The sequence below is a fragment of the Myotis nattereri genome (assembly GCF_964212035.1).
Source record: "Myotis nattereri genome assembly, chromosome: X".
NCBI classification, from domain to species: Eukaryota; Metazoa; Chordata; class Mammalia; order Chiroptera; family Vespertilionidae; genus Myotis; species Myotis nattereri.
Window position 1 is genome coordinate 92,102,313 of NC_138078.1, and position 20,653 is coordinate 92,122,965.

General features: G+C 45.3%; 2 protein-coding genes across 5 annotated transcripts; one reads left to right on the top strand and one right to left on the bottom strand.

The window, feature by feature from the left end:
- Positions 1-6,899: 6,899 nt before the first annotated feature.
- Positions 6,900-8,917, bottom strand: LOC308511367 (protein ARMCX6-like). The gene is made up of 2 exons (XM_081081397.1): positions 8,842-8,917; positions 6,900-8,523 (listed from the first exon to the last, which is right to left on the bottom strand). The coding sequence occupies exon 2, from the start codon at positions 8,375-8,377 to the stop codon at positions 7,481-7,483; it is 897 nt and encodes a 298-aa protein (XP_080937523.1). The 5' UTR covers positions 8,378-8,523; positions 8,842-8,917; the 3' UTR covers positions 6,900-7,480.
- Positions 8,918-15,009: 6,092 nt separating this feature from the next.
- On the top strand, positions 15,010-19,741 carry ARMCX3 (armadillo repeat containing X-linked 3). Of its 4 annotated transcripts, none has more exons than XM_081080938.1 (5): positions 15,010-15,154; positions 15,651-15,758; positions 16,027-16,087; positions 16,369-16,439; positions 16,719-19,741. In XM_081080938.1, the coding sequence occupies exon 5, from the start codon at positions 16,862-16,864 to the stop codon at positions 17,999-18,001; it is 1,140 nt and encodes a 379-aa protein (XP_080937064.1). In that variant the 5' UTR covers positions 15,010-15,154; positions 15,651-15,758; positions 16,027-16,087; positions 16,369-16,439; positions 16,719-16,861; the 3' UTR covers positions 18,002-19,741. The 4 variants fall into 4 exon arrangements, with proteins under 4 accessions (XP_080937064.1, XP_080937067.1, XP_080937066.1 ...); XM_081080939.1 differs by having other exon boundaries at positions 15,037-15,154; positions 15,629-15,758; XM_081080941.1 differs by lacking the exon at positions 16,369-16,439.
- The last annotated feature ends 912 nt before the right edge of the window (positions 19,742-20,653 follow it).

Sequence of the window (20,653 nt, forward strand, 5' to 3'; positions counted from 1 at the left end):
TTTAAAAAAAAAGAGAGAAAGAAAGTCAGTTACCTACAAGGGAGTACCCATACGACTGTCAGCTGATCTCTCAACAGAAACTATGCAGGCCAGAAGGGAGTGGCAAGAAATATTCAAAGTGATGAATAGCAAGAACCTACAACCAAGATTACTTTACCCAGAAAAGCTATCATTCAGAATTGAAGGTCAGATAAAGAGCTTCACAGATAAGAAAAAGCTAAAAGGGGCTCATCACCACCAAACCAGTATTATATGAAATGCTGAAAGGTATCTTTTAAGAAGAGGAAGAAGAAGAAAAAGGTAAAGATACAAATTATGAACAGCAAATACATATCTATTAACAAGTGAATCTAAAAATCAAGTGAATAAAAAATCTGATGAACAGAGTAAACTGGTGAATATAATAGAACTATGGGCATAGAAAGGGAGTTGACTGACAATTCTTGGAGGGAAAGGGGTGTGGGGGTGCAGGAAGAGAATGGACAAAAATCGTACACCTATGGTTGAGGACAGTGGGAGGGGTAAGGGCAGAGGTTGGGGTGGGAACCGGGTGGAGGGGAGCTATGGGGGGAAAAAGAGGAACAAGTGTAATAATCTGAACAATAAAGATTTCATTAAAAAAAAATTCTGATGTTCTGGAGGTTCTCAACAGTGCAATGAGATAAAAAAAAAAAGAAATGAGCTATAAAATACTGAATAGGAAGAGATAAAATTGTCATAAGTTTACTATGTTTGTCTACTTAAAAAGTCAGAAAGAAAAAAGAGACAAAATAATAAAATTAACAAGAGGGTTTAACAAAGAAGCCTGAATGTAGAATGGCAATGCTACATCAAGGGTTTTTATACAAACCAGCAATAAGTGTATCTATTAATTTTATTTTCAAATTGCAAACATGCATATGTATAAAATTCACAATGCACAAAAGAAAAAGGAGTCATTTATTGCTTTTCCCCAAAATATAGCCTTTTCGAAATGGAAACTCAATACATATGTCAGGAGGCAAAAGATGCTATAACTTTCTTTGTGTATCTTTACAAAGGAAACATACAATATTACAAAATGCAAAATCATATATTATAATATATAATGCAACAATCTATAATACTAAAAGTGTAATATGCTAATTAGACTGGATGTCCTTCCGGATGACCTTCCGGATGACCTTCTGGATGAAGCCTGTGCTGCGAGGGAAGGCCGGGTCCCAGGTGCCAGAGGGAAGCAGGGGCCTGCAGCTGGGGGAAGGAAGGCCTACTCTTGTAGGAATTTCCTGGATTGGGTCATATATATATATATATATATATATATACAAGAGGCCCTGTGCACAAAAAGTAGTGCACTCCGGGGGGAGGGGGGGGTCCCTCAGCCCGGCCTGTGCACTCTCGCAGTCTGGGACCCCTCGGGAGATAATGACCTGCTGGCTTAGGCCTGCTCCCGGGTGGCAGAGGGCAGGCCCAATCCCTAGGTGCAGCCCCTGGTTGGGCTCAGAGCAGGGCCAATTGGGGAGTTGGGGTGCCACCCCCTGTCATGCACAGAGCAGGGTGGATTGGAAGGTTGCGATGTCACCCTCAGTCACGCTCAGGGTAGGGCTGATTAGAGGGTTGGGGCACCGCCCCCTGTCACACTCAAGGCAGAGTCGATGGGGAGGTTGTGGCGCCACCCCCTGTCACACACAAAGCAGGGCCGATCAGGGGGTTGGGGAGCTACCCCCCCCTGCCCGTCACTCACAGAGCAGGGCCCATCAGGGGGTTGGGGAGCTCCCCCCTGTCATGCACAGAGTAGGGCCGATAGGGGAGTTGGGGCACCGCCCCCTGTCACACACAGAGCAGGGCAGATCAGGGGGTTGGGGCGCCGCCCTCTATCACCCACAGAGCAGGGCCAATCAGGGGGTTGGGGCACTGCCACTGTCACACTCAGGGCAGGGCCCGTGGGGAGGTTATGGCTCTATGCCATCACACACAGAGCAGGGCCCGTGGCGGGGGAGGGGGGTTGGGGTGCCGCCCTCTATCACCCACAGAGCAGGGCCGATCAGGGGGTTGGGGTGCCTTCACCTGTCACGAACAGAGCAGGGCCTATAGGGAGGTTGTGGCCCTGCCCCCTGTCACACACAGAGCCGTAGGGCAATCAGGGGGTTTGGGCTCTGCCCCCTGTCACACTGATCCCGGTGCCGGGAGGCCTCTCAGCTCCGCTGATCCCGGTGCTGGGAGGCATATTACCCTTTTACTATATAGAATAGAGGCCTGGTGCACAGGTGGGGGCCCGCTGGTTTGCCCTGAAGGGTGTCCTGGATCAGGGTGGGGGTCCCCACTGGGGTGCCAGGCCAGCCTGGATGAGAGGATGATGGCTGTTTGCAGCTGGTCACACACCCTTCAGGGTGGGGGTCCCCACTGGGGTGCCTGGCCAGTCTGGGAGAGGGGCTGAGGGCTGTTTTCAGGCTGGGACTGAAGCTCCCAACTGCTCCTTTTTTTCTTTTTTCTTTTTTTATTCTGGGCCAGCTTTAGCTCTGAGGCTCCAGCTCTTAGGCCTCTGCTCCTGAAAGCAGGTATCTGGTTTGTTTCGGTTCTCAAAACTCTGTATCAACTCCAGCTCTGAGATCCCAGCCGGCTGAAAGCTGGTTTCTGGGGTTTTGTTTAGTGTCTATATTTGTTACAATGTTTGAAACTGCAGGCTCAGAGGCCGGCAAGGCAGGTGGGGAACATTGGAGTCCTCCATCACTGAAGCAAGCAAGCCTCATGTAAGTTTCAAGCTGCCTGGCTGCCACCCGCCAGCTTGACTGACAGTTAATTTGCATATTGCCATGATTAGCCAATAGGAAGGGTAGCAGTCGTACGCCAATTACCATGTTTCTCTTTTATTAGTATATATATATATATATATATATATATATATATATATATTCTTTATAATAATTGCCACAACACAGAAAATGTAAAATTCTAGATTGATCAAATATGTCACTAAAAAATTCAAGGGAAGAGTTGAGAGAAACCACTGCCTGACAATAGCCATATTTCAAATGTGGTTAATGGATACCATATGGCTGGCAAGTCTATACATAAAAAAACAACCTTCCTTTTCTCTCACACAAATAAAGTAATTCTGGCGAGGGAAGAAACCAGTCCCCAGTTTCCAATGGTGCGAAATAGGCAGGGTGAGGGTTCCCAAGCTTCCTGTGGGCCAGAGTATGTCCTGAGAAGGAACTTGGGGCAGAAGCCTGCTCACAAGCACCAACACACTCCTCCCCAGCAACACACACACCTTCTGGTCACCCAGGGATCTGAGGTTCCTAAGTTAGAGGTTCCTGGGAGAAAGGGGTGTGCCTCAGGAGGGACTTGAACACCAGGAGGCCACAGAAGGGATGCTCAGCTGGGTGCATGAGGATCCCAGACTGTGCTACTCTGCAGCATGAGGGTGGAGTGATAAATGATGCTGGGTCAACTGGTTATCCACTTAGAAAAAGGAGTAAAGTTGGATCACTACCTGCCACAGAGTGTGAGGTGCTGCACGCAGCATGTGTAGCAGACACGGCCTTGGCCAATCCTCTGCAAGACTGTCCTGGACTCTGGAGTGGCACCCACCTGGATCCCATACCAATCAGTGGCCCCTAGAAGGGAGCAGGAAGCCAGCCCTCCACCCAGCTGTCACTCTTAGCCAAATGGTGCTATGGCAGCTTGGAGATTGACTTGGTGAGTGCTGTGCCTGACTGTGGGTGGCACTTCAAAGTGAGAGAATTGTGGTTGAAACTACTTTCAGAGTGGCACATAGGGCCACGGTGAGGATGCAGAGTTTGGGACTGGATATTTGAGCTGGGAAGCTGGATGATACTTGAGCTGGGAAGCTGGATGATACTTGAGCTGGGAAGCTGGATGATACTTGAGCTGGGAAGCTGGATGTCTGCAACCTTGCCTGCACTTATGGTGTGTGTGTCCGGGGCGGGGGGGCGGGGGGGGAGAGAAATGCAGGTTGTAAAACCACAGATTCCCCAGGAGAGGCAGCAGGCTGGGAGGGCACTGGGAGTTAATGTGGTATCTACAGCACCAAATGTAGATGTAATGATGAGATGAATAAGAAGAAAAGCCAAGGCCCTTTCTGCGACTAGGAGGCAGCCAGGCTGTGGCAGCAGCTCCATATTTACACGGGAGACAGCTTAGGCTGGGGCAGCCCCATTAGGGCAGACACCTCCCCACAGAGTGTGACAAGCTCAAGCTTTGATGACCATGTCAACTGTTTACCATTGGGAAACCCAGAAAGAATCCCTGTTAGTTGCAGCAGGAAGGTAGGTAAGTTTTGTGCTTGGAGGTCTCTTACTGTTTCATTTTTAATTCAGTATGGGAGGGGGCGCCAGAGTCTTTCCAGTGCTGATGGCCTCTGAATATCTTTTTTGAAAAATATATTTTTATTGATTTCCTAGAGGAAGGAAGAGAGAGAGAGAGAGAGAGAGAGAGAGAGAGAGAGAGAGAGAGAGAGAAACATCAATGATGAGAGAGAATCACTGACCGGCTGCCTCCCGCATACCACACACTGGGGATGGAACCCGCTACCCAGCCACGTGCCCTGACCAGAAATTGAACCGTGACCTCCTGGTTCATAGGTCGATGATCAACCACTGAGCAACACAGGCTGGGCTAGCATCTGAATATCTTAATTGGACCATGACTGGCAGGCATGCTCTGGACTCCCCTCCATGTCCGCAGGCAGAATCCACTGGGAACTGGGCTCCTGCCCTGGCACAGCAACCCACCAAGGGATGAAGGGCATACCAGAGGGCTGAGCTTCCAGACACAGGGAGAATCTTTGGAAGGGCAGTGCCAGCAAGTGGAGAGGAGGCTCTTGACCGGGCCAAGGCCACACCATGGAGACACTTCAATGCAGGCAGGCTCCCCTGTGACAGAGATGGGCAGAAAGTCTCCGAGGCCCTCCCTGTGTTGGGAGTCAGCTGTGGCCTGCAAGCACCAAGTGCCTTCCTCAGGCCTGGGGGGAAACGTCTTGATGCATAACACAAGGGGAATTCAGCAGAGTGCAGAGAAGCAGGGAGGCGTGTGTTAATTTGGGATCCTGAGCCAGGAGGAAGGAGAAACCTCTCTGCCTTTGTGCTGAGGTTAAAGAGGCCGAGCGGTAAGGTGTCACTGAAGACAGCATGGGCCATGCTGACTGCACCACGGGGACAGGTGGATGCAGGGACTGTCTGCAGGGCAACCCTCCAGATTGGAAAACAGATTGTCCAGGCCACCCGAGGCTTGCTTGGGAGAAAAAGATGGTCGCATTACCAGCTCTTAGGAAACAAGACAGGGCTCCAGAGCCAGCAAAAAAGCCCCAGGGCGCTGATCCTTATTGGGGGTGTGGTGTCACTGCAACCTCGAATCATGTGCCAGCCGTCCAAGGTACCAAGACCTGGGAAGAGGTCGCATCCCCATTCTTGTGTGGAGGATCCCTGAGATGGCCCCGGGGCCCTGGCAAGCACCAATGCCCACTAGACAGCCTGAAGCATAGGGCAATGGGAACAGGCAGGAGAGCTGTAACCCACCTGCAAACCAAACTCCGGGAAAAGGGAGAAAAACTAAAATAAAACTACACTCCCTGTGGAGCATAATCAGGAGGCAGAACACTTAGTGAGCACTGATGCCTGGGGCACAGTGACCCAGAGCAGCATCCCAAGAGACCAGCAGAGGGCAACGGACACAGAAGCATTACTGCCGAAGGGAAGCTTCTTGTCCACTGACCTGGCCAGAGCTTTGAGGAACAGGGCCATTGCCTGACACATCCAAAACACGCAGGGAACCCGGCTTCGGCGACACAGGGTCTAAGGCCCATTGATGTGGGTCTGGAAACGAGTTTCCCATTTCAATGAAGTGGTTCAGTGGTTAGAGCTGGGCTCTTCCTTTCCTCTAAGGCAGTGGTTCTCAACCTTCTGGCCCTTTAAATACAGTTCCTCACTCATGTTGTGACCCAACCATAAAATTATTTTCGTTGCTACTTCATAACTGTAATGTTGCTACTGTTATGAATCGTAATGTAAATATTTGAAGTGCAGGGTGGTCTTAGGCAACCCCTGTGAAAGGGTCGTTCAACCCCCAAAGGGGTTGTGACCCACAGGTTGAAAACCGCTGCTCTAAGGGGTATTGGGAGCTTGGATGGAGGGGAGGATGTGTCTCTTGATCAATGGAATAGCCACAGCCATTCCAAGCACCCCCAGCGTCTGCCCTATGACCCCCACAGGAAGTTGGTGGAGAACTCCACTCTCCTCTTCCTGGATCCCACCGAAGGTTCCAGGGATGGTGCAGAAAGGTAGTTCAACCAAGAGAAGCCAGGGCAGCCAACTCTTCTCACTCTGCCAGGAATTTGGTCTTGGGACCCCAAGGAAAGGAGGGGTTCTGGAAGTAGGTTTAACAATAGCTTCCCAGAAGAGAATGACACAAAGTAGACACTCAGCAAGTGGAAACCATTATTGCTGCAATCGTCCATTAAATGTGCAGGGATGGGTTGCCCAGTGGCCCCCAAGGATGTGTAGACAAAACCAAGGATACCGACATTCCTCTCTAGGCTGGCAGTCAAGGAAAGACACCTTCATGAAGGGATTTTTTGGTGCCAGGTGCCAGGTGCCAGGCACTGTGCTGCCTGCTTCACAGGTGTTGTCTCTTTCAGTCCTCCCAACATTTTATCCTAATTCCACCAAACCCCCTCCATGCCCTCACCTTCCCTCAGCCCCCAACCCCTTGCTGAGGTTTTCCTGAACACTGCCGCCCATCTCTACCCCTGCCTCCTGTGAGCACTGATAAGAGTGCATTTGTCAGAGCAAATGCCTCCCTTCCCTCCTCCCTGACCCAGCTCGCATTTATCCGGCAGTTTTGTCTTTCTCCTCATGCACACTGTCAACTCAAGGACAAGTACCATGTCTCATTTTCGCCAGTCAAAGCACACAAGTTTATTGATGAAACATACAAATGTAGACTTGGGTGGATGAGGTTAAGTCAGCACAGAACATGGAAAGGGAGTGCACTTTTCTGATGAATGGGCTCACCATCCATCGGCTGGTGTAGAAGAAAGAGTAAACGAAAAAGAATTCGACGTGTGCAGCAACAACAGCATTTTCAGCACAAGCTCCGATATGTGTCTGGTCTCCACAAGACAGTCCAGCTTAGACAGGGAGACCACCAAAGGCAAGCATCCTTCCTGATGCTTTGTCCACAGCTGGCAGCTGCAATGAGCCCTTTACCACAGGAAGAAGGAAGGAAGTAATTTACAACGCACATTACCTGTAGACTGCACAACCAGAAGTTACTCAGAGCTCAGTGGGACCCCCCGCCCCGCCAATAGTAACGTGGTCCTCGATTTAGCAAGTGTGACTTTCACCCCATGATGTGGTGATGGCTAAGGCTGGGTCTTCTATAGCACCCTCTGCAGAGTCTTTGAATGAGAACACAAGTGCGTGCTCCCCAAACGGGTTTTGGGTAGATTTGGTCCCATTCTGTTTGGGATGGTCTTTTAAGAGGCCAGGGTGTCCGGCAGAACCTGTCCGTTTCCGTTCCTGATAAAGAGGGACATGAATGAGAACAGCATTTGGGGACCCAGCAATTCCCCTGCCAAGACTGGTTTTTCAGACAAACCCATCAACTGTTTCAAAACATGAACCTCAGCACATCCACTTCCCTCTGATATCAAAGGAAACCTCGGGTCTGAAACGGATTTGGCAAGCATGTTATTAATAACTGTCATGCTTATTAACAAATTTAATCCGGCCTGCTGCAGAAATGAGTTGCAGCAATGTGACACAGTTTCCCGACACACTTCACTGATGGACATCTTAATCTGGCCCTGATTTTCCACGCTGGCACTCTCGTTATCCAGGGCACATAAAGCCTGCTTCACGGTGGGGTCGGGAGTGGGGATCGTGTTTCCAACAATGGAGAGGCTGGACAAATGACTATTGATATTGTGGCTAAATGAAAAATCAGCATCCTCGGGCTGAGCAAACATTTTTCCCTGAATGAAAGGACCCTTGGAGAGGCCAAGAGCACAACTGAAAATTTTAAGGCTTTCAGCATTCCAAGTATTTTTATGTTTATAGGGGAATGGACGCTGTCTTGTTGGGTGTATTCGATTGGCCTTGCCCCCACCTGAGAGCCTGTTTTCTGTTCCGTCAGGGGCCCCTGGTTCAGTCCAGTCCCCATCCTCATTCCAGGGCCGAGCCATAGTTATAAAATCAAACCACATCTGGGACTCCTCTTCATCCACCTCTTGGTTGTCTTCCCATTCCTTTTCCTCCTCCTCCAGTTTCTCATTGTCATCTCTTCCTATGGTTAGTTTGTAAACGCAGTAGCAGGCACCAGCTCCAATCATTAGTCCTGCCGCCATCCAACCCACTTCCCGAGCCCGGCCCATGTTCAAGTCTGTGCCAGCCTTGTGGAAGGACAGGAGAGGGCCCTTCTCCACCTGATTGAAGAGGAATTTTAGAGCTAGGTTCTGTAATGGTGGAGAGCAGTGATCTTCAGCCTCTCTCAGACTCCTGTAGCTGTCTTGTGATGAATCTATGGGTGAAAAAGTAATTTCAGTACCTTGGGCTGAGCCTAAGTTTGTGCCTCACCAAATAGACAGAATGGATTTTGAGTTTTGGTTTAGAGAGGTGGTTTATTAGGAAACTATTTCTTCGATGTTTGTGTGTGCATCATCTTCTCTGTACCCTCAGGACCCACTATTTCTCTTCCAGGCCTTGCAGAGAAGGACAAGAGTTGGGGTTGTGCTATGATAGCCAGTAAGATGACATAGAGAGGCTAACCCTCAGGTAGTTTCCTCCTCCATCACACCCCTATCCCCAAAGGTTCACAGGCAGTTTCTCCCCCACCAACCTCCGCCAAAGTCAGGTAAATTCCTTCTTCTTGTCTTCTGTTGTCAGTGCTCCTCCCACAGTGCTTGATGGACAGTCTAGCAGAATGACAGATGGAAAGACAGCCAGCAATGAAGAACTGAAAGTGTAGTGGATGGAACAGCACTGAGAACACAGTTCACAATGCTTGCTTTTCTGAATTTTCAGCCTTTGAGTTGAAAATATTTCACACCCTTCCAGCTTTCCTTATGCGGGGTTCCCCGCCCCCTCCCCCTTGTCCTCCGCCATTTCCCCAGCAAAGGCTGCCACACCCCTTTCCCTGCACCGAAATGGGAGGGGTGTGGAGAAAGAAGGGGCCTGGAGAGGGCCACTGGGACTGGCCGGCTCTAATCCCAACACTCTTTCCTCCCCCACCCCTTTCGCCACCAAGTGTCCAGGGCTCATCCCACTTTCACACCGACCTGCAGGGTCCCAAGACAGTTTGCTGCTTCCCTCCGCGACTTTTGTGGCGATCTATGGGCCAACAGACCTAAAAATCTGCTGACAGACAGGGAACTGAGAAGACGGAGTTCTTGGTGGATTGAGCAGCACTCAGAACAAGAGTGCCCCGATTGTGTGCCTTTTCTTTCCTTGCAGTCTCAGTAACCGCCATTCACTCCCCTCAGCCCCAGCTTCCTCCCCCCCACCCCCAAACACACACGCACTGCATAGGACAGTTCTCTGTTAAAATGGGCAAGGTATGGAAGGGTTGGGGGTGCTCTTTAGAAAGTAGGTAAGAAAGGGACACAAACCCAATCTGCCCGAACCTGGATCGGTGGCATTTTTGGCCCTCTCCCACCCCCACCTCTCTCCAAGCTGAGCCCACACTCCCACCGACCTGCACAATCCGAGGCTAGTTTCCTCCTTCCTTCATAAACCTGCAGAGTAATAGGGGGGCTGGTACCCAGACAGAAGCGACTAGCAAGGAGTTGAGCTCTAGGCAGCTCTTGGTCACGTGATGATCACGTCACCAGTGAGCTCTGGCTCCCAATTTCCACTCCCATAAGCTGTGCGGCAGGCGCCAGCCTGCCCCGTACCTCCCCCCATCAAACTGGTCTCCGCCACTCTTTTCCTCTATAACAATAGCAGAGGCCAGAAGTGGTTATGGCTTTCTGGTATTTGAATTGGCCTTTCTCTAATTACAGGAAGGGGCAGCACCTTTTCTTGGGTCTACCGTTTACTTATACTTCTTGGAGAAATGTTTTATCCGTTTCCTTGGCTCCAAAACTCTCGCCTCCCCTCCCTTAATTTCTACCCTTTTACACATGCAATCACTACACCAAAATTGTGTGTGTGTGTAGTCAAAAAAGGAAGCCCAAGTAGTAGTGATGTTTTTATTAATATTTTTGATTCAGTTATAGTCTAATTGTTCCTTCCTTTCATTTTTTTATTGACTCAAGCTACATTATTTTGTAATCAGAAAATACAATAAAGTTATGCCACTTAGAAAAAAAAAAGAATTCAAGTATCTGTATCTACACTTTTAAAGATTTCCCAGTTAACAGGGAGGCCTCATTGATTTGGTTGTTAATTTGTACTGCATTAAGAATATTTTCTCTGACTGCACAGGAAATAGCAACTTTCAAACCGCATATTAAAATTTAAAAACATATCCTAATAAACAAAACCAGCATGTTTTTGATATTATTTATAAATTGATGGACAATATGAATCTATAGTGAGGTGGTCAGCATTTTCATTATGACTACAGTGGGGCCTTGACTTACGAGTTTAATTCTGAGTTTAATTCGTTCTGAGATCAAGCTCGTTAAGGAGCTCGTTAAGGAGCTCGTTAACTCAAATTAGTCTATCAACTCAATGCAAAAAATCTGCCGATTGACAGCTGGTATCTCAAAAAAGTCCTTAGTCGGGACACTCATAAGTCAAGGCCCCACTGTATTTTAGATAAGTGAACTACTATCCCTTCTTCTCCCTGGCTGAACTCATAGTATTAGGCATCAGATTACTGAGATCTTCATACAGCAGTTCTCAACCTGTGGGTCATGAATAATGAAAATACATCCTGCATATCCGATATTTACATTACGATTCATAACAGTAGCAAAATTGCAGTTATGAAGTAGCAACGAAAATAATTTTATGGTTTGGGGTCACCACAACATGAGGAACTGTATTAAAGGGTCACAGCATTAGGAAGGTTGAGAAGATTGCTGGATGGCTTTCAAAGGACAGACTTTATGTAGACCCCCAAATTCGAATGAATCGTATATCTTCAAATGTACCTTACAAATTATTAACTTCACAGATTAGCCTGCTCCTCATTCAAAGGTCTTTATTTAAAATCCATTCTGAATTTGCATGGTGTAACCCATCCAGAAATTAGAGAATTCCCTTTTATCCCATTGATAAAAGTGAGATTCAATAGATGGACTTTTCATTTGATTATGAGCCTCGTGCGATATCTCTGGTGTCTATCATTCATGTGCTTTGTCGTTCAAGCAGTGGTTAGTGTTTTGAATCTTCCAGTAGAGATAGTAATGAGGGTCTGTGGGTGTCTGAAAATCACTGCAACACCCCTGAGATCCATGTAGTTTCCCCTCACAAAAAGCACAGTTCACAGAATCCCAAGCAGTTTGCAGAAGAAAGAGACCTTTTCATTTGCTGTCTTTTGTTAAAATTTCACTGAACCACCCCTACAAGCCCCCCAGAATAATCCCCGGAACTCAGGGACAGAGTATGCAGAAATTAGTCCCCAGACATCCAGCTGTCTCTGCTGGGGAGTCATATGCTAAATATAGACCCTTAAGGCAGCCTCCTTCTTAGAACATTGAAATATGACACCCCAGCAGGAAGCTCCCCAAGTGAGAGGCCCTGTGGGGGGAGGCCCTTTCAGGAGATTAGCCAGGGAGCCCAGAGTGCCTTGCTGGTGAATATTCAGAAGTCAAGAACAGGTCACAACGTTCTGGTTTTCCTCAAACTTTTATAGTGCATACTCACTCACCAATTGTACTCCCTTTCTCTAAACTCCTACTTCATTTGTTTTGCCATCATTGCCTTATACGGTTCTTTCTCTCATCCTTTATTTTATCATAGACAAGTGAATTCTATTTATTAAGCTGTACAAACAGAACTTGAAGGTTCAACTGTCCATCATTCAATTTTTGGCTACTAAATACTTATGTGTCTTTTATTTGTTTTAAATATATGCATGAGAAAGAATTTAGGAGTATGTAAAAGCTTAACAAAGCTTCAAGGACAAACATTATGCTCTTACCTCTCCTTACTAATATACAATAACTCTCTCCTTTGGCATATTTTCCAATTGTTCCAGTGTATAACCCCTGACCACCATTTTCCCATTCTGTCAGACCTTTCCTGTTTGAATCCACTCCCTTCATAAAACTTCCTAAACCCCATGGGAATAATAACCCTTTCAATTCTCTTACTTCTTTGTCATTTTGATTTACAATTCCTACCAAGGAATGTTGGGACTAGCACTTAAAATCTACTTTGCTTTCCATTATACATTCACCAACAAATATTTAAGGGCATGTTATTTGCCTGACCATTTCAAAAGTGAAAAAGGAAAATCCTTAAGCATTTCCTCAGACATGCCTGTTGAAAGTCCCTGAGCCTGCAAAAGGCTATGGGAAGTCAGTATCTAAAGGACCCTTCTGGCTTTAATCAGTATGTGGTCATATGTGACCTGTAACTTACAAAGTGTCTGGAAAAAAAGATAGGCAGATGATAACACTAAAGACATTATAGAGGGTGAGAAAATTAAATTATAGAATATTGTTATCTTAATCTATATTATTTTTGGATTTTGTTATTTTTTACATTGTGTATTAGTTGATCTTGTTTGGGTGCAAGCAACAGAAACCAAACCTGGTGAACTCAAACAATGAGAAGATGTTGAAAACCAGGATTAGCTCTGCGGGGTCTATGGCATCTTCAGGATGCCATAGTTCCACCAACTTGCAATTTTTATCAAGGTTCAAGACATAAATTTTAGTTTTCAGTTGGTCTGTACTGTGTACAATGCCCACTCTTTTGCTGTAGAAAATGAAGAGTATGTAAAATACACTTTCTTTTCTGAGAGAAATTTAAACTGTTTCAGATGTTGTTGATTTGCAGGAGCCTTTTAGCAACTTTGGATACTAACCCATTGTCCAGCTGTGACTGAGGGCTGGGAACCTATTTACCACAGCATACCTTAATTTTCACATTAACTGAACATTAAAGAGGTACAATTCTAAAATGGTGATGCATAGGTTGTCTTCTAAGCCAAAGCTACCTGGTTCCCTGAGAGGACTCCACGGAGTTGCCATCTACAGTTCAGGGTCTTGTCCTCATTGTTGCATGATCAACCACTGATTTTGTCTGTATGCTGAGAGCAGATGCTTCTGTCAAAAAAAGACCCACATTCATAGATACTTGTATATAAATCTAGATCTGAATGTCCAAACCATGGCTCTCTGCATCCTTTCCCTGTAATCAGGCCATAAGGGAAGTTGTCTCAATAGGAGTTAGGACTAAATAGTTTACCCTGAGAAATAAATTTGTCAGGGGTACTGGAGGTTTCTGTCAGTTTTACCAGCCCACTCTTTTCCTGTAGGCAAACTACTATTTGGGAAATCATACCTCAGGAAGTTGCTGTGAGCCTGCAATCAGAGCAAGAATATTGGTTCACCTTAAGAGATGGCTTGCAGCTAAGGAGGCTTGAAGTACTCTTGCACATCATGGGGATAGCTCTGCCAAGAAAAGCTAAATGTTCCAGTCATCTTAGCCAAGACTCCCTCTCCTCCAGACTGTGCTTGGGTGGGAACTACCAATACTTTCCTCTGACTCTCCTTTTCATATACTCCATGACTAAATGAGCCCCTTCAATGCACATGATATTTCTTTAAACACAGAATAATATAGTTGATTTGATTTCTTTTTACTAAATTTCAGTCATTTCTCTAGTACTGCCTCCCAAAAGTTACAGTTATATGAATTTCCCTGGAGTTTTGCCTCTTCCCAAACTTTCAGTCTCTTGATTTACTCCCATATTGTCTAAGGATTTAAACAGTTATACTCAGATAATAACCTTATATCTGAACTATTAGGGAATAGCCTACAGCAGACTCCATATTCTGACATTATTTTGTTACTTTCCCCAATATAAAAATGTTCAATCATTGCTGTAGGTGAATCACTGAGTTCATTAAATCAGTCAGTTGAAATGGTTCCCCAGTAATTGATAGATGCTAATTCAGCCAATTTTGTTTTGCTCTCAGTGTTCCTCTAACACCTATGTTAAAGATGATATTCTCTATTTGTACCCAAATATATTTTGTAATGTTCTTTGTATGCCACTCATTTTGTCAGTTGTGCATGCCTGTTTATCTGACAGATAACCACTACACAGTTGTGGTTTCTACTCAATATTTTCTTTGTTATTGGCTTCTGAGGGCTCCATGCCCCTTCTTTGCTAACTGATGCAAGTGACAGTCTGTAGCTCTCTTGTTTAGGAGACTTGCCTAGTCCGAAGATTTATACATCCTCAGACACAGATTAGCTTATACAGGGCTGTGTTATCTGCTGGGCCCCAGAAGACATTAAGATTGCTTTGAGTGAAGTGTATAACACTGCCCACAAATGAGAAAATGTGGGACTTTTGGAGGCCATGCACCCAACCCCACTCCCTAACTCCCACTCTTTTTTCTCTCAAATGAAAATAGATTTATAGTAATTTTTCTCATGAAAAGAATGCAGGCAGGGGGCGAGAAAGGGCAGAACAAAAAAATATTAAGGAAGTAAAAACCTTACTCTCACTCCAGGTCTCCTTTTCCAAAGTTATTTTTTGGTTTCAGATCTGGGACTAGATTTCAGAGGAAATGGTAGACATTAATAGCTGGGAGGAGGGGAGGTGGAAGGAGAGGTTGCTGCTGTCCCAGGAGCCTAGAGAACGAAGAAGCAAATTTTTCAAAAAGTACAAGTGGCCAGTAGTCCCAGGGGAAGATGCTGTCTGTTTCTGGCAATCAGAGGAAGGCAAACTCAACCACAGGGAGATGGGATTAGCAAAGAAAGAGTAACAAGGCCTGGTATGGGGGAGGGAATGTAGGGGGGCGGGTCCTCTTCTGCCGCACTGCTGGTGGGAGGGGAAATTGGGGACCAGAGTTGGTGGATGACGTAGCTCTCACGTGACCAAGAGCTGACGTGTGCAGAAGTCCTTCTTGTTCTGGTCGTTGTTCCGTCTGAGTACCAGCTACCCACTGCTCTGAGGGAGAGCGGGCCTGTGGCTGAGGGAAGAAGGAGGAGGAGAAGGAAATTGTCCCGGATCACAGCAGGTCAGTGCCTGGGAGTTTCCATAAAGTGGGGGCGGTCCAGAGCGTTGGGCGGAGACCGTCGCGGGTCCTGAGGCGCCTCCGTAGTCTTTCCCACTCGCCACTGGCTTTCCAGGATATCTGTCCTGCCTGCAGCCCATTTCAATGCTGCGAAATAGTGCCCAGGGAGGAGTTTGGGGAGCAGCCCAGAGATCAGAAGGTGGGAATCTGCTGGAAGCCGAGACCATAATCCGGAAAGGGAGCTGTGGCCTTGGCATTGGCCCCCTGTCTTCCAGGACAGTGCCGACCTGGAAAGGTTGGGCATGGGGAGTGAGGTGGGGGTGCAACGTGATGTGTCAGCAGAACCGGGAGTGGGGTGATAGGGGTGGGAAACCTTTGAAAACCAGGCCTCCGAATTAGAAAGGAATTTCATGTTCTGGGGACTGGTCCGTCCACCAAGCACTCGGTAGCTGCTGTTTCCCGTCTTTCTGACTGTAGCTCTGTCGTCCTGGCTGTTTAGTGGATCCGAGCCTCTCCCAGGTTGCCAGTCTTTCCGTAGTTTGTGGCTCTACGCCAGACAAGTGAAGAGGAAGGAAATTAACCCTGATCAGTGAAGGTCGATTTGAGGGTAAGGCCATCTGGGGACCCTGAGAGTGGCGGTGGGGGGGGGGGGAGAAACCAGAGATGGCAATAATCTAGGTTAGGTCTAAGTCTGAGTATGTTTGTAGCACTCCTGGGGCTGTGGCAAAATGGCATGCGTTGTGTGCTGTGTGTGTGGAGCGGGGCTAGATAGGGTGGGAGAGAATGATAGAAGGGAAACCTATCAGATAGTTTGTTCATAATCCTCCTTTCTCAACAGTAGTTAGTCTCCATGTTTTCGATCTGTCATCTTGTAGGTTTGCTGTAGCAGGTGGCACCACTTGAAGCAAGGGAGGAAGTTTCCTTGGATCTGTAGAGGTCGGTGTGGGCGTGGGGGCTGACTGGAATGGGGGAGGGGCTGGAAATCAGCCATGGTTGGACAGGCTCACCCAATCCTACCTTATTTCCCCAACATCCCTCCCATTTCAGGCTAAGGAAGGGGCAGGCATGTACATGTTTTGGATGACATAGAGGGTTTTTTTGTTTTGTTTTGTTTTGTTTTTGTTTTTTTAAAATCTGACAACCTGAAAGTAAATCAGGAAAGCACGGAATGAAATCAATCAAGCCCTCAGTTCTCACTGGTTCTGGTCTCTCTGCAGATTGCAAGGGTTGTTGGGTGTGGCACAATTCCAGGGGAGGGAAGAAGGGGCAAACTGCCTGTCTGGAGGAGGTGAGTATAAGGTGACGTTCTCTGGGGACACCCTAGGTCAGGGTGGCTGAGGCCCTAGCAGAGACTATGGGCTCCATTGCCTTTATCTAGGCTGGGGAGAGTTTGGCCTCGGGAGCGTAGGTGGAGGGTAAAATGAGAGGGATAGAGAGAGTTTATTAACAATTTACATTTCCTACCAAGTACTCATTTACTACTCTTCTGTCCCTCTGTGCAAGTCCATGCATGGGGCAACACAAAAAGAAGAGAAACTCAAACCCCATTTTCTTCCTCCACCTCTAGGTTCACTTCGGGTATCAGCTACTGTGGCCCTGAAGTGGCTGAAGACAAATACCATCCACAGACCGGCACCCAAGCCCATAGTTCTCCCCAAGCCTGCGTGACTACTCTGTTCCTTGGTCCCTGCTATTGTCAGGGACGATTGCATGGGCTACGCCAGGAAAGTAGGCTGGGTGACTGCGGGACTGGTGATTGGGGCTGGCGCCTGCTATTGCATTTATCGACTGGCCCGGGGAAGAAAACAGAACAAAGAGAAAATGGCTGAGGGTGGGCCTGGGGATGTGGATGATGTTGGGGATTGTCCTGGGGCCAGGTACAATGACTGGTCTGATGATGATGATGATAACAGTGAAAGCAAGGGAATAGTATGGTACCCACCTTGGGCCCGGATTGGGACTGAGGCCGGGACCAGAGCTAGGGCCAGAGCAAGGGCCAGGGCTACCCGGGCTCGAAGGGCTGTTCAGAAACGGGCTTCTCCCAACTCAGATGATACTATTTTGTCCCCTCAAGAGCTGCAAAAAGTTCTTTGCTTGGTTGAGATGTCTGAAAAGCCTTATATTCTTGAAGCAGCTTTAATTGCTCTGGGTAACAATGCTGCTTATGCATTTAACAGAGATATTATTCGTGATCTGGGTGGTCTCCCAATTGTTGCAAAGATTCTCAATACTCGGGATCCCATCGTTAAGGAAAAGGCTTTAATTGTCCTGAATAACCTGAGTGTGAATGCTGAAAATCAGCGCAGGCTTAAGATATACATGAATCAAGTGTGTGATGACACAATCACTTCTCGCTTGAACTCATCTGTGCAGCTGGCTGGACTAAGATTGCTTACAAATATGACTGTTACTAATGAGTATCAGCACATGCTTGCTAATTCAATTTCAGACTTTTTTCGTTTATTTTCAGCAGGAAATGAAGAAACCAAATTTCAGGTTTTGAAACTCCTTTTGAATTTGGCTGAAAATCCAGCCATGACTAGAGAACTTCTCAGGGCCCAAGTACCATCTTCACTGGGTTCCCTCTTTAATAAGAAGGAGAACAAAGAGATTATTCTGAAACTTCTGGTTGTATTTGAGAACATAAATGACAATTTTAAATGGGAAGAAAATGAACCTACTCAGAGTCAGTTTAGCCAAGGTTCACTTTTTTTCTTTTTAAAAGAATTTCAAGTGTGTGCTGATAAGATTCTGGGGATAGAAAGTCACCATGATTTTTTGGTGAAAGTAAAAGTTGGAAAATTCATGGCCAAACTGGCTGAGCATATGTTTCCAAACAGCCAGGAATAACTTCTTGATTTTGTAGTTTAGAAGCAACACACATTGTAAACTATTCCTTTTCTCCACTTTGTTTATATGGTAAAGGAATTCTTTCAGCTACCAATTTTGAATATCATATTGTATCATCAATGCTGATATTTATCCGAGTTGATCTTTAGGTCTAAGCTGGATGAATGAATGTCACTACATGTTCTGAAAACATGTTTGTTGCTTTATATCTCACTGCCTAGATTGAAATATTTTTTACTATTTCTTCTGTATAAATGACAGTGAACCAATTCATCCTAAATAAGTTCCCTCCTGTCATTTGCATTAACTTCATTTGTGTATCATCAATAAAGTTGTGTGTTAATGCTGGAAAGAAAAAAAAGAAAGAAGAAAGAAAGAAAGCATCTTTGCCCTTTTATTTATAATCTTGTTAGAGAGATTAGAAACATACAAACAAAATAACTGAGACTTTCTGGACTCATTGTCAAATATTCATTCTCAGAGCACAGAGGAAGCAAAGGCTACTGTGGGGTACGGTAGTCAACTACAGATTTATGGAGGAAATGACCATTTAAAAAGTCCTGAATGAGATGGAAGTGAGAGGGCACTGATGTGAGATAGGCATGGAGGTAGGAATGTTCTCCTTATGACAGTGAGAAACTAGTCTGCTTAGAGTAGAGCATGTAAGGAATGGAAGTAAATAAATTTGGAAAACTAGGTGAAGCCAGTTTGTGGAAAGTTGTTTGGACATCATTCCACTGAATACAAAAAGCCACTAAATATTTTTGACTAGAAATAATAATTGGAATTCATATAAAAGTCCCTCTCTCACCTACTGTGCAATGCCTATGAAGGTGTGGCAAAACAGACACTTTCAAACCCTGGTGGTAGGAATGAATTTATACTGGCACAAGGTTTGTGGAAGGCCATTTGATAACACATATAAGCCTTAAAATATGTAAGCCCTTTGTCCTAAGAAAATAATTGAGAAATTGACCAAAGGCTACATGAACAAGGCTATGCATCCTAGCACTGTCTAAAATAGTAAATATTGGAAACAAGTGTCTAGCACATTGGATTGTTTAAATAAATTAAGGAATGTTCACATGGTATATGATAAATATGTTGATTTAAATCCATATTGCCAGGAAAAGATATTCATCATGCATTGTTAAGTGAGAAAGGCAGGTTAGGTAGTAGTATTCATAGTATGATTTCATTTCTTTGAGAATAATAAAACATATGTTTAAGTAGACACTAAAACTCTGAATTATAGACACCCAAATATCAACAGAGGTTATCTTTGGGTGGAAGGACAGTGAGTGATCTTTTACCTTTTTACTTTTTATGTTTTAATCATTGATGTGCTCTTACTTATCTAAAATGAATATTGATTTTTTGGGAAATTTTTGAAAAAGGAAACTGTTGGGAATAAAGCAGGTGATTGGAGCATGTACTGCGTGGAAAAATTAGATTAAACATGAGATAGGTTGAAGTTTCCTCTCTGAAATGATAGATGAGTGGTGACGATGAGGCTTGTCAGGAGGATTAAATGAAGTAATACATGCAAAATACCTAGAATGTTCTGGCACATAGCAGTTAATTAAGAAAAGCAAGCACTTTTAATTTCCTAGAATGCAGGGTTAATAGTTTTTTGTTGTTTTTTTCTTTTTGGTTGACCTTTGTTTTGCTGGGGGCATTCTGCCACATGTCAGTGTCATTTAAAAAATAATAACAACAATAAAAGTTAACATTTATTGACTACTGTGTAGAGTTCTGTCATTCCTGCAAGGCAACTGTTAGAATAATTTATCAAAGGAATAGTTCTTATTTTTAAATTCTTATTTCTAAGGACTTAAAGTGTTTCCTTAGACATGATTTTACCAGCTTTCATAATATATTCTTAGTCAGTTTGGCGATGTTATGCTGTCTTATATATGAGACCAGGAAAAGGTAAAATCTTTTGTTTAGTTATGATCTGGTTTTAACCCCAGGCTTCCACATACTTTAATGTTTTATGGATTAGACAAAAACCGAGTGATTGGTTGGCTTAAAGTTTTTGGGCATGATGACTCTACCAAATCATGCACATGTGGAGATCCATTGGACACCAGCTTTAAGTGTGGGGTGAGGAAAAAGCAAAGTAACACTTTTCTTGCTCTATTATTAGGTAGGAGAAAAAGATTTGGGAGGGGAAGGCTAATCCGTTAAAATTGAGTTTGAGGTAACTGTGCTACATCCATGTGGAGACACCCATTATCATTTTAAAGTATTGATCAAGCTCTCAGAGAAGAAGACAAGGCTGCAAATAAAGATTTAGAAACCACCAGAGGATGAAGACATGGGAGTGGATCCCCAGAGAGAAGGTGCAGAATGTAAGAGTGGAGGGCTGCACAAAGAACAATGTAAGGGACTGTGGCAGCTGGGGAGAGAAGCACAGAATTGAAACTGAGTATATATACTTCCAGAAACTTTTGCTATCCATATACCAATATACTCTATACATAAAATTGAACAACACTGTAGATAAATTTCCAGAGCCTGATTTAAGGCTTTTCTATTTTTCTCCTAAATTATATTCATTGGAGTTACTTGAGAAAATGGAAACAATGAGAACAAACTTGCCCCCTTATGTAGCTTGAAGATTTAAGAAATATTTAAATTAAACCATGC

Bases quoted from the DNA above. Each gene is read 5' to 3' on its own strand.
- ARMCX3 (XM_081080938.1), top strand. From the start codon at position 16,862: ATGGGCTACGCCAGGAAAGTAGGCTGGGTGACTGCGGGACTGGTGATT.
- LOC308511367 (XM_081081397.1), bottom strand. From the start codon at position 8,377: ATGGGCCGGGCTCGGGAAGTGGGTTGGATGGCGGCAGGACTAATGATT.